The 13533-nt window shown below is 39.9% G+C and overlaps 1 protein-coding gene across 4 annotated transcripts in view; it reads left to right on the top strand.

Moving 5' to 3' along the window:
* ATP8A1 (ATPase phospholipid transporting 8A1) overlaps nucleotides 1-13533 on the top strand; it is a 222317-nt gene that overhangs the window by 155380 nt on the left and 53404 nt on the right. For all 4 annotated transcript variants that reach the window (XM_027597680.2, XM_027597679.2, XM_027597681.2 and 1 more), the window contains 2 exons: nucleotides 11641-11824; nucleotides 11930-12040. In XM_027597680.2, the coding sequence (XP_027453481.1) occupies nucleotides 11641-11824; nucleotides 11930-12040 (295 nt within the window). The remainder of the gene's footprint in view (nucleotides 1-11640; nucleotides 11825-11929; nucleotides 12041-13533) is intronic.

The raw sequence follows: 13533 nt of genomic DNA, 5'->3' as shown, positions 1-13533 counted from the left end.
TTCAACTCTGACACACTTCCATTAGGATAATTGTGTGCCAGATCTGGTTGTTTAGTCACTTTCACTAATGGGATCACAAAGATCAACAAAAGCTTGCTGAGAAGCACAGTAAGTGCTGTGAGGGTTGGCTCCTGTTTGAAAACCAAATGGAATCCAGAACCATTTAGATACAGTGATGTGTTCCCTGAGGCAGCACCTGTGCGGGACCAGTTACTGCGTGCTGGGCGGAGATGCTGCACATACAAGGCTGAACGTGACTTCCTGCCTTCTGTCCATCATGTCTCTTTTTCTTTTTTTCCTTTTAAGTAGAATCACAGTTACTTTGAAAGATGTGGGAGGCCGATTTTCATAATGCAGTAAGTGCAGCTGAGCCTCATTCTTAGAGCATTGCCTAACACAGTACCTCCCACCATTCTTCAAAAAGTTGAACCACAAAATTAAACAATAGCAGAGGGAGAGAAGAAGTAGAAAGCGATGTCAAGGGAGAAAAAATATGTTGTGCGCTTGTGAAATTCCCTCCCGAGATCCTTGTTCTGTACGCTCACGAGTCACATGGACCTCGGGGCTCCTCCAGGCCCGGGCCCCTGGGACGGAGTCACACTCTACCACGCATGTGCAGCCCAGCTCGGAGACTGAGCTTATAAAGATGTGTGTGGCCCCTTCCTCCCTCCGTCCGGTTTTATGTGTGTTCGAGGACCCGGAGGTCCCTATGCAGACACTGGGCTTTATTTAGAGATTTTAGGGTTTGGTGGTGGTGGTGGTGGTGGTGTTTTTTAAGTAAAATATCTTTCCTCAGCTTTTTTCCTCTAATTACCTTCATACTCTCTCTTTTCCCATAAGGACTGTGGTTCAGCTTCCGGGCTGGTGTTGAGAATTCCTCTAAGCCCATAATTACATCAGTACCACTGCCGGGTTTATGTCTGCGCACCTCCTGGGCCCAGCGCCTCTTGGCATTTAAACTCCTGGCACAGACCATTTTCTTGTCATTTAGCTTACTGACCTTGAAGTATAATTTCCATGATAATGCTGCTGTCACTGGTGAGGAATAGGTGGGCAATTCTGTGTATCTTTCTTTACCATTAAATGCAGTTGTTGCTCCAGGCTCCTCAGAGGATTACAATCTTCCCAGCCCCAGGGAATTCTCTATTTTATACTCCAGTAGAACAGACACTCCAGATAAATACTGAGTATTACTTCAAAATACGGTGCTGTTTCATACCTTTGTTTGTGTTCAGCCTGGCTTCCTGGGTATGCCCTTCAAACCACTTTCCGATCTTTTGTCCATCCTCACACAAACATAATTCCGAGTCTGCTCTCTGCTGCAGCCTCCCCTCTGCCACAGCAGAGTGGGAGCCAGAGGGGCAGGCCTTCCCGTCACGGGTAACGAGGCTCTCCATGTTAGTTCCATCTTCAGGATTCACGTCAGCCACTTTGGTCCCAGACATGATCAGCATAAAGGGCGGAAGGCAGTTTTCAGTGTTTGCCTAATTGACACCGTCAGAGATGAGCCTTTTCCCTCCAGAGCCCACAGCTGAATTGAAAGAAACAGTTGTTCTCTCTGTAGTCGCTACATCTCTTCCCACCGCTTTCTGAAGGGACTATTCAGACACAGAAATAATCCCCTCGTTCCAAAATTATTCAGGGCTTTGGAGTCCTGGTTTTGGTTTACAAAAGGAAAGTTTCATGTTATACCTCAAGTAATTTTTTTTTTAAGGAGGTAAAACCCAACAAGTAAGATGAAATCTGGCTTTATCAGCCCAGCAAGTACTGTATTTTTATAGATACCATGCAGCTTTTGTTTTTTTACTTCTGTGCCCGTTTACTGCACAGCCTAAGTAGTTTAATAGGAAATATGCATCTAATGTCAGAGGAGTTTCTGATAAGTTTTCCTGGTTATAAACATAATCTCCTTGTGGCCCTTCTTCCCTTCTTTTCCCTTGCTCAAGTATACCAATTGTTATCATTGGTGTGATCAGATACTTTTGAAGAGCATGAAAGCTGTGAATCATTCCCCCCTCCAAAAAAAAAAAAAAAAATACACATACATACCAATAGGTAAAACTGAATGCGCCATTTTAGGGGTTTCACAGACCCCCTGAAACTCTTGGACAGGTAGGAGAGGGAAAAGCTTGCTCCAAGACTTGTGGAGATTTATGGGCACAGCTTAAATCAAGAACTGTTCTACCAAGTGGCATTTTATCTGAGGATTCATGAAATTCTTGTTCAAATTTTTACCTCTCTGGCACTTTGGATACTGAATGGAATTTCTCTAGCTTTGGTTTTCGTGGCCTATAAAATGAAGAGCTTGGCATTACAGCAATGATTCAAATCCTCCACGGAGCCTGGATGTCTAAGCAGCTAAGAGCAGGGCTTCTCTGCCGTGGAAAGGTGGGAGACCCATGCACACACCCACCCTTCCTTGGTAATTTCCTTCCAGCTTGAAAGCTTCTGGGCCAGAGGACCCCCTCCTAGGCCTTTCACTTTCTGGACAAACCCTACTTCTGTGGGCCACTCTCTGCTGGGAAGGGTCTGTCTGCTGCTTGGATCAGGTTAATTTGGGGAAGCATCTGTTCTACCTCTTTTTATATTCCCTCCAGAAGAGGGTGGGAGTGTTGCAGTGGAGTGTTGCTGTGTGTTAAATAGCATGTGGTTTCTGAGATCCTCATCAGTTCACATAACCCAGCCTTTCAAAGAATTTTACATTTTTTCTGTAGTTGTCAGTTTCGTTTAAACATATTTTGAAACTTATGTTCTGTGACAGTTGGTTGAAAATTGGCCTAGAGCCTCCAGCTTTTAGACTGTCTAGTAATCACCGTTCTCCTACATAATTTATGTACTCATGTCTTCTGAAAAGCAGAAGTTAAATTGAAGTGAGCATTTTTCCCTACTTGCAACATCTCTAATCAAAGTTTAACCCCCTTTAAGGCCATTTTCCCCGTAGAGCATAAAAAAACACTTGACTTCGTTGAGTGTCGTCACTCGGGAGTAGGATTCCAGGCAAAACCTTTCACCTCAGTCTGATCAACGGGTCCTCCTCAAAGAGGTCTAAAGGGACACTTCGAATACTTTCTGTCATAGCATGAGTGCATTAAGTAAAGGGCCAAGACAGCTCTACTTCTCGAATCTTTTGGGATTGTCTTAAACTTTAAGGATTTCTCTAAATAAATGTTCTACTTAAAGGGTAGTTATAAAGCACAAATGAAGCTAATAAATGCTCCACAGACATTCCTTTAAAGAAAAATGTTTGTGAACACCGTCGGATGCCAAGCAGATGTTTGGCTTTGAGAAGACTTACAAACTGTTAATGAATATCAACCCCATATTTGCTTCCAAGAAAACATGAATAAATGTTGGAAATGTTGAGAGAATATTTCTTTCATACGTGTATGGCTAAAAGAGGACATCCTGAATAAATTTTATAACTTAATAAAATGGCCATATTTTGCTTTCACTTAATATAATAAACTGTTCAGCCCTGTCTCTGTCTCATTGGCTGCCCTCTCTCTACTGAATAATGTTAAAGGAGCGGTGAGGCCATGTTACAGCCTGTTAGCCACTTAGGATGTACATGTCCCCACCAGGAAAGTCCATATTTGACAGTAAAATTTAGATTGGTAAACCTAAACACTTGAGAATTCCACTGCAATTCAACATTATATAGTTTTAGATGTGATCAGTTTAGATAAACCACCATCACCCAACACACACACACACACACACACACACACACACACACACACACACACACACACATACCAGTTAGAATTGCAGATCATATAATTCTAATAAAACAGAGTTAACCTGTACTGGAAAGTACATAAAGTATAAGCATGCAACTTAGTGAATTTTCATAAAGCGAATACACTCCTGTATCAAGTACCTGAGCATGACCAGCACCTCAGAACCCCCCTCGTGCTCCCTTTAGCATTATTATCCTCCCAAGAGTAACTTTTATCTTGCTTTCCATGATCATGCCTCTTAAATGCTATCTTATTCATTTCAGTCTTTCTCTGTTTTCTATCTTGCTAACTTGGAATAAGTGTATGTATCTTCCATAACTACATTCAAATTCTTGATGATGCTTTTCTGTTCAGCAATTTTAAGTACAGACTCTGCAGCTTCCCAGCAAGGCCTCACTAAAGCTTTACATAAATCAATAAGTCAGCACTCTAATGTATTCTTCAGTCAAAAACAAATCCACCTAATAGATTACGTGCAGTTCTCCTTCCGTTCTATGGTGATAGAATAAAGGACTTCGTTTTCCGGTTTGTTAAGGACATGATATATGTAACCTACAACATTTCTTCGATCTGTCTTCTGACCTGATTTTATGTGGGAAAGGAAAGCAGAGTTACTTTGGTGTAACTGGGTCTCCTTGAACCCATAAGGTTTCTAGTGATTACCTTCTTTCTAATAAACCCATCTGAGCCATCCCATTTAGGGCAAGTTAAAGGCTTGGCATTTTAAGCCAGGCTAGGGTTCAAAGAGTCAAGACCAGGGAGGATGTAAGCCATGACTGTTTAACAACTGTAGGGCATGGAGTCGAGAGAAGGGAGAGACGGCATCCTAGGGGAAAATGATCTTGGAAAACAAAAGGCATATTACCAAGGGAACAGACACAGAGACAAGAAATGCATATAAAACAAGCTTTAAGTTAAGGCATGAAAGAGGAGGTGGTTCCAGATAGCATTTTCTAAAAGGAAGGGAGTATTTCATGGAGCAATGGTGGGTAAACTTTGTTAGTAAAGGGACAGATAGTAAATATTTTAGGCTTTCTGGGCTATCCGGTCTTTGTCATAGCTACTCAACTCTGCCATTATAGCATGAAAACAGCTCTAGACAAAATGTAAATGATAGGGGTGGCTGTGATCCATCATAGACCTTAAGACAGTCAAATTCCATCAATTGTTCCCTTTATGTTTTGTGCTTTTTGAATTAGTAAGAACTTCCCACTCATAAAGATATTCTCAGACATTTCTTCTGTTAACATCACAGCTTTCTGTTTTCCATATAGGTCTTTGATCCATGTGACAATTATTTTTGTATATCTTAGGAAGAAGGGATCTGATGTTATTCATTTCTACATAGCAAATTCTCCCAGTACCATTTACTAAGCAGTCTGCCCTTTTCTCTCTGCTTGCAATACTGTATACTTTATCACTCAGGCTCTGGGGCCAGACTTTCCAGAATCTAAGTCCCAGCCCTACCTCTTCTTGTTAGCTGAGCGGTGTGTTGTCTAACTTCTCCAGCTTTAGTTTCTTCATTCTTGAAACAGAGTTAAAAATAATTGCTCTTCATCTGCCTTCGGCTCAGGTCATGATCCTGGAGTCCTGGGATCGAGCCCCGCATCGGGCTCCCTGCTCCGCAGGAAGCCTGCTTCTCCCTCTCCCACTTCCCCTGCTTGTGTTCCCTCTTTCACTGTGTCTCTCTCTGTCAAATAAATAAAATCTTTTAAAAAATAATAATAATTGCTCTTATAGAGTTGTGAGGAATAAATGGGTTAACGTGTATTCAGTGCATTGGTAGCTATTATTAAAAATTATGTTACTCTTAGAAATCTATCAAATTTTCTTTTATATGGCCTAATTGAATATTTCTGGTGAGAAATCATACCTAAAGATTCTCTCTGACATCAGGGCTTTTCCTATGGCCTGAATTCTATTTTGTCTTATATTAATAACACTAACCTGGCTTTCCTTTGTTTTGTATGTGCCTTGTCTTTTTCTTTTTCCTAAACCCTTATGTTCAATACTGTCTCTAAATCCACACTGCTTAGAGTTGAATCCTGGTTTCACCACTTACTTGCTTTTTTGCCTTAAGTTATATAATCTTTCTGTGCCTCAGTGTCTTCATTTGCAAAATGACAATAATAGTAACCTATCTCTTCTAGGGTTCTTCTGAGAACTGAATGAATTAAAACAAGTAGAGAGCTTAAAACATAGTGAACAAATAAGTGTTCTATTAGTTCTTATTTTAAAGTATGTCTCTTAGACAATATATATTGGTGGATCTTTTTGTTTTAATCTAATCTGAGAATCTCTTTCAGTCAGTGAATTTAACCCATTTATATTTATTACAATTATTGCTATGTTGGCCTCATTTCTTTGATCTTATTTTGAGTTTTTAATTTATTTATGCTTTTTTATTTCTTCTCCTACCTTCCACTGTCTAAATCAGATTATATTCTACTGGTTTGCAAGCTTTACAATCTGTATTCTATGTCTGGTTATTTCTAAGGTTTTGATAACCATATTTTTGCTTAATGTCTGTATGTATTAGTATGTCTTTCTTTCCCTGCCCCCCTCCATAAGGAGACAAGAACTGAAGATTTTAAAGTAATTTTGTGTCTCCATCCAGTTCAGTCAGATCTTATTTCTTTTGTAAGTAATCTGCTTTTTCTCTCTAGAAACCTTTAGAAATTTTTCTTAATCTTAATTTAACCATAATGTGTCTAGGGGTATGTACCTTTTTCTTGTATTTCTTCTTGGCACTGTGCAATCCTTTTTAATAGAAGAACATGTTTTTCTTTAATTCTAGAAAATTATTCTGTTTCATTCTGTCCCTCTTTATTCTCTTATTGAACTCCCATTATGAATAGCCACCTATATTTCTCCATTTCTTTTCATTTTTCTAACAATCTTTCATTTTCATTTAATTTCCTAGTTTTTTTTTTTTAATTTGAACTTCCAGGCCCTATTATTACTATTCAGTTTACTATTGGCTTTTTTACTGTAGCAGTTATATTTTTATATTTCTTATTTTCAGTTCTTCATTATAACTGCTTGTTCTGGTTTCAGGTTTTCAGTATCTTCCCAAATCCTGCCAAGGTTTTTTGTTTGTTTGTTTGCTTTATCATATCTTTTAAAAATTCTTGTTATATCTGTTTTTACTAGCTCTACTTTCTTATAAGTCATTGTAATTTCTTTTGTACTCATGATCTTCTCTTGTTTTCCCTGGGAGATATTTTTCCTTATTTTCCCTAATGGCAGCAAAGTCCTTTGGGAGAAAAGTGACAGCTACATCCGAACTTGAGGTAGAGTGGAGACAGGGCTCAATCTGAGCTTCACGAATCCCTGTTTTCCCCTTGTTCTTTTGCCCAAGTATTGATCTTGTTAGAGGCAGCCAAGTTTTGATAAATTACCTAGGTAAGGTAACATTGAAGGCTTTGTTAACACACCCATGTCATTGGCACCTGTCACTGCCTGTCTCCATGGCCTGAGGTTGACTAGAAAGCTCTAACTTTCCTGTTTCTAGATATGAAGTGGGAATTTTCCTGGGGTCTTAGTTTTAGGGCACTGGGGATGCTCCTGAAATTGGGGAGTCTTTCAAGGATGTTATCTGGGGGAGTCTGAGTTTCCACAAGCTCCATGCCTACATCAAAGTTTTCAGTTACAGTGAGAGAGGAGCCCCTTTGCTCCACCTAGGCCACTCTCACCTCCCTGACACTGGTCAACCTGGGCTCACACAAGGCACCACGGGGAGTGAACAGAACAGCTGAAAAACTTTCCCTGCCTGTGTGTTCATCTCTGGCCCCTGGCACACTACTCTTTCCTTCTACACCATTTACCTTCTGACAGGTATCCACTACTTCATGTTTCCCCCAAAGGTTTCTCATAGATTTTTACTAAGTGTGAACCTCAAATTTACACACTTCTTTAGCTCCTGGCATCTTCAGGATTTTATTTCCATTTCTGTCAGTAGCCAGCACTACCACTCATTTCATCTTCCACTAGGTATTTGTAAGAGGAGAGAAAAGTCTTTGGTGAAACCCATCCACATAGAGAATTCCCAGAAAGGAGGGAGAAAAGGAAGAAAGGAAAGGCAAGCTGGTTTCCTTACAGCCTAAGGAAGTTCCAGTCCTTCCTCACCCAGAGTCACAAGAAAAGGGAAGAGAGCCAGTGCCCACGTGGGCTCCAATCAGATACCAAGAATGGAAAGAGATGGAGGCCATAGCTCTTAACCACTCTAAGAGCAAGGTCACAAAAGAGCAGAGCTAGAAAGGGGAAGCACTCCAGGCCTTCTTAAGTAGACATGCTTGCCAGGTGGGAGTGCACCATTCCTGTAGGCAAGACTCCCTAGACAGAGAAATGTAGCTGGACCTTGTGCCATGAAGGAGAGATTTCTGTCTCTCTCTGCCACTTATGTCTCCTTGGAGCAAGAGTCCATAGAGAGACCACTGTCCTATATATAGGCTCATAATATCAACTCCTGGTACAGTAGTTCAAAAAAGTTCTTAATAACTTTTAGGGGCAGAAGGATCTTGAGATCCTTCTCCTAAGATCTTGTACTTTCTTCTCCTTTCTCCTCTTTATATTCTTCCATAGAAATTTCATCATGTACTAAAGGATCACTTGATGAGTGAGTAAATGGCCTGAAGGCACATCCCCAGCTCTGCATTTTTTTCTAAGCTTAGTTCTGACTCTTCATTCAGTATACTTAATGATGCTGCTAGGACATCCCACTGCTCTCTCAACTTCCAAGGGTCTAGAACTTCCCTGAGAATTTTCCTCTATAAATCCTGCCTTTTCCATTAACGTTTAGACCATTATTTTCTCTGTCACTCACATTTGAAACCTCCAGGTCATCTCTGATCCCACTTTCATTCAAAACCCCTTAACCCATGTGTCCTTTCTTTTCATTTTCTTTTCAATTCAGATACATATGTAGAGATAGGTATAGGTATCTACCTTTATAAAAAAAAAGATATATTTTGGTGGGCAATCCAAATTAATATATTTTTTAAAGGTTTTATTTATTTGAGAGAGAGCGAGCATGAGCAGGGGGAGAGGGAGAAGCAGACTCCCCACTGAGCAAGGAGCCTGATGCGGGACTCGATCCCAGGACCCTGAGATCATGACCCGAGCTGAAGGCAGCTGCTTAAGGACTGAGCCACCCAGGCACCCCCTTATAGCAAGGAAAATTTTTTTAAATGGATGCTGTAAAAACAATAGATCTTTTCAACAGATTTCAGCTTGACTAACCTGAGTCCCCTTGAACCACATTCCCTCCCTAAGACATGCTGTTGGGGCCCACAGCACATCACACCCAGAGCTGGAAGGACACTTTTCATGAGTTGACTTGGTGCTTGCTTACTAAGCATCAGTCAAAATTCTTGCTAGGAAAACTAGGTATAATGCTCTAGGGAGCATTAGTTGTTTAAAAAAATTGCTTTTAATCTAGAGCATAAGAAAGCAATAAACTGAGGTGGAGGCATCATTATATTCTGATTTCCATTTGAACCAACCATGGATTGCACCTCATGAGTGAGACTTCTGCCACAAAAAAATATGCAGAATCTCAAAAAGCAGACCCCTGTGCAAAGTAGGTTCTTTGCTCTATATCACAAGTTTGTATGTTTATGAGTTAAATGTTTTATGTATGTATATTTTACTTTTTATGAATCCCCACTTAAATCAGACATCTTTTTTTAAGCAACCAACTGCTATGTCAAACACATCAGATACGAAGGCTTCCACTGTCTCTTGAATCTTCTTCCAAGCCCATTGTCTGCTGTTAGCTTATAGATGCTACTGCTAGTAACAGTTGCAGTGTAACCTTGGGGAGGCCTCCCACTGTATCATCATCTTTAAAACACACACACACACACACACACACACACACACTTCTTGCCAGGGGGATCAATAGTCCGTTTTTAACACCTGAGTTAACCACACTCACAAAGTTGGTGAAAGTCCTCAGCCAATTTTAATTTGGGGGCATTGAAAATTGTAGTGTCAGGCAGAGAAAATAGTGGTTGGTTGTAATAGCCATGAAGAAAGAAAACAGAGTTGAGTCCAGCTCTTTTCTGATGTTGATTTAAATCACTACTATTAGCTCACCATGCAGAGATTTCTCCTTTATTACACATTCAGCCAAAGAAAAAAAAATACCACTGTTTTCTAGCTCCATCAATCCCATGGTGTGACTTCACAATTATGTACATTGTGAGCCTGTTAAATTGTGAAGGGAATTTGATGAATGTTTTCAAATGCTTCTCTCTTTTCATGTCTATTTCCCATTTGCTGTTTAGATCATTTCTTGGTGAGCATTCTTTTTTGACATTTACTAAATGTTAGCTCTAGTCCATGTCTAAAACATTGGCCTAGAGCCAGCAGGCTTACCAATTTATATTAGCCTGTTAAGAAAAATTAAATAAAATGTGAAAATGAAAGGAAAATTGCTTCAAAGAAAAATGGGGGCCAACCGTGAAAAAGCCCATAATGGCTGCTACTCACACCCCTTTGCTTGCTGTGTTCATGGTTGGGTCATTTTGTGCTGTTGCCAGATTCTGAAAGGAAATCCAAAAAAAGAATTACACATAATTCTTTCATATAGCAACCATTTATTGAGTACCTATTCTGAATCGGCACCAGCAATACAAAGATGAGGAGACTGGTTCACTCTGCAAGTAACTCACAGTCTCATGTAATGATTCTCAAACTTGAAATGAAAACCAGGCTTCCCTGATGGAAGGCTTTCAGAAGGGCAGGAGGGCCTCCTAAAGCTGCATATCTGTGCTAGGAATTATTCCTAAGGAAATAATCAGGAAAATTGCAAGATGTCGTCTTTCAGAGTAATGGTCTCCATTCTTATGTAGAGTAATAAATGACTTACCAGACGTTCTAGCAGATATGTATTAGACACCTATTCCACTTCATCTTGATAAAGAATTAAATGAGTTATTTTTCATGACCACTAACATGGTGTATGTTAGTTATTTCTTCGTATTTAATTACTGTTTTCATAGTTCACTGACTCAGTTCACTGTTGTTTAGTTTTCCTCTTTTAATTGGCAGTAACTGTGGATGATATACTGATGATGCTGATGCATATTGTCTTTGAACCCTTCCCTCATTGTCATGGGGTTTATTTCTTAAGTGGATTTTTAAAAGTCTGTGGTACACTGATCCGAAGTTAATACCAAACAGGATTTTAGTACAGATGCTGGTGTTCTCTGTTCCTGATCCACGTCTGTATAAAAGGTTGCTTGATTCCACTTGGCCGTTAGTAACTTTGGAAGAAAATTGAGGCACGTGGACTATGTAATCAGGCATTTGGCGTTTATTTTGGTTGATTCATCATGGTTTTGAGCACAGGTCAAGAGGTTAGCCAATTCCCTACTGTTAATTTGAGTTCTAAGTTGTTTTTAAATGTATATCTAGTAAATGATCTAAGAACTGCTTCCAGAGGCTCAAAACTTTTATCTTCCAGGTACAGTATAGGATTTAGTTAGTATAGTATTTAGACTACCATTCAGCAGCCTTTCTGACCTTTTTCATTCACAAGTGAAGAATCTGAAATTTCCATGTTATTTGTTAGGAAGTAATGCAATTTCTAAACTCCAGTGTTATTTCTTTAACAAATTAATGCAACCATTCTGGTAAAATAGCATTTAACAGGGCATTGTGGCTTCTACCTACCACCTAGAGGTTTGCATCTTAGACTTGACTTTGTCCTTAAAGTGGCAGCCAGGTTAAGAGAGACCTGAACGTTTGCGAACCTAAGACTTTTCCATAATGGTGTTTCATAGAACTCTTCTTTTGGATCTTCTGCTTCTTTTCTCCCTCAAGACAATGACATTTCAGAATTCCTTTTTTTTTCCAGAAAGCAGAGGTAATTGATAATTTGTTCTAATTTAAGGGTTTCTCCTCTTCAAAAATCTGAAGTTGTTGAGATGGTTAAGAAACAAGTCAAAGTCATAACGCTTGCAATTGGTGATGGAGCCAACGATGTCAGCATGATACAGACGGCGCATGTTGGTGTCGGTATAAGTGGCAATGAAGGCCTTCAGGCAGCTAATTCTTCCGATTACTCCATAGCTCAGGTAAAGCAGCATTTCTGCAGAACACAGCATGAATACTCAGCTGACAGTATGAAGAGAAAAATACTAATTCTTTTCCGTACTAATTCTTTTCTACTTTTATTTTAGTTCAAGTACTTGAAGAATTTATTGATGGTGCATGGTGCCTGGAACTATAACAGAGTCTCCAAGTGCATTTTGTACTGCTTCTACAAGAATATAGTCCTCTATATTATTGAGGTAATCGCAGGTTAAGCTTAAAATCCTTGTCAGGTGCATAAATATTTAAAGAAAAGTTCTCGTTGTTTTAGTGAATCCTTCATTTGCCCACTTTTTATAACTTCCAAACATGTTAAAGTCTGTTGGCCCTAGAGAATGATGAATGTTTAAATTTTCTGGGGCTAAAAATGTTACATTGTTTTGGTAAGATATTTTGAATTAGAATTAATGAAGTAATGTTTTCAGTTTTTAAGAGACTACAGATTGGGGCACCTGGGTGGCTCAGTTGGTTAAGTGTCTACCTTCAGCTCAGGTCATGATCCCGGGGTCCTGGGATCAAGCCTAGAGTCTGGCTCCCTGCTCAGCGGGGAGCCTGCTTCTCCCTCTGCCCGTCCCCCAGGTTGTGCTCTCTCTCTCTCTGTCAAATAAGTAAATAAAAGATTTTATTTATTTGAAAGAGAGAGAAAGCATGAGCATGGGGGGAGAGGGAGAAGCAGGCTCTCCGCTGAGCAGGGGACCCCCCCAAAGTGGGGCTCAATCCCAGGACTCCAGGATCATGGCTTGAGCCAAAGAGATGCCTAACCATCTGAGCCACCCAGGCACCCAATAAATAAAATCTTTAAAAAAAAAAAAAAAGCACAAACTTCATAGCCTTTTTTGTAAAGCTTAAGATCATACTAGAGAAAGCAGTATAGTGTTTTAAGGATACACACAGGGAAAACTAAAAAGAAACTAAGGGAATGACAGACATAAAATTGAGGGTAGCAATTCTAAGGGGTAGAATCAGGAAGGATACACACATAGTTTTGCTCGTATTGGTCATCTCATAGTTCTTACTGTGTTTTCAAACTTACTTATATGCAAGTATGCCTTGCTATCCAGACCGGTTTGGCTTCTGAGTTGGTTGGTAGGTAGCGAGAGTTCAGATATGAGGAATTTGTCTAAAACTTATCAGAACATTCAGTTCCTATGTCTGGATGGCAACAAATTTCTATATTCCTTTTCTGGTACCACATAGAACATTATTACTAAAGTTAAAGCTTAATCCAGGTCAAGAATGTCACCTCTAAAGGGAGGTATTCTGGGTTTTTTTTAAGATTTTTATTTTTATTTATTTGACAGCGAGAAAGAGCAGAAGCACAAGCACAAGCAGGGGGAGGGGCAGAAGGAGAAGCAGGGTCCCTGCTGAGCAGGGAGCCCAATGTGGAGCTCGATCCCAGGACCCTGGGATCATGACCTGAGCCAAAGGCAGACGCTCAATCGACTAAGCCACCCAGGTGCCCCGGCATTCTGTTTTATAAACATTTTTGCAGCACCTGCTGGGTGCCAGGCACCAGGCTTATTATTTCAGCAATGACAAAGTAAATCAAGCATGGTTCCTGTCCTCCAGGAGCTTGCCAATAGAATACAACATAAGCCATATGTGTCATTTTAAATTTTCTAGGAACCATATTAACAACAAGTAAAAATTAAAGCCCGGGTTAATTTTAAAATGACATTTTCTTTATCTTAGT

Source organism: Zalophus californianus, chromosome 2 (assembly GCF_009762305.2).
Source record: "Zalophus californianus isolate mZalCal1 chromosome 2, mZalCal1.pri.v2, whole genome shotgun sequence".
Taxonomy (NCBI): domain Eukaryota; kingdom Metazoa; phylum Chordata; class Mammalia; order Carnivora; family Otariidae; genus Zalophus; species Zalophus californianus.
This window is presented reverse-complemented; position numbering and strand designations above follow the sequence as displayed.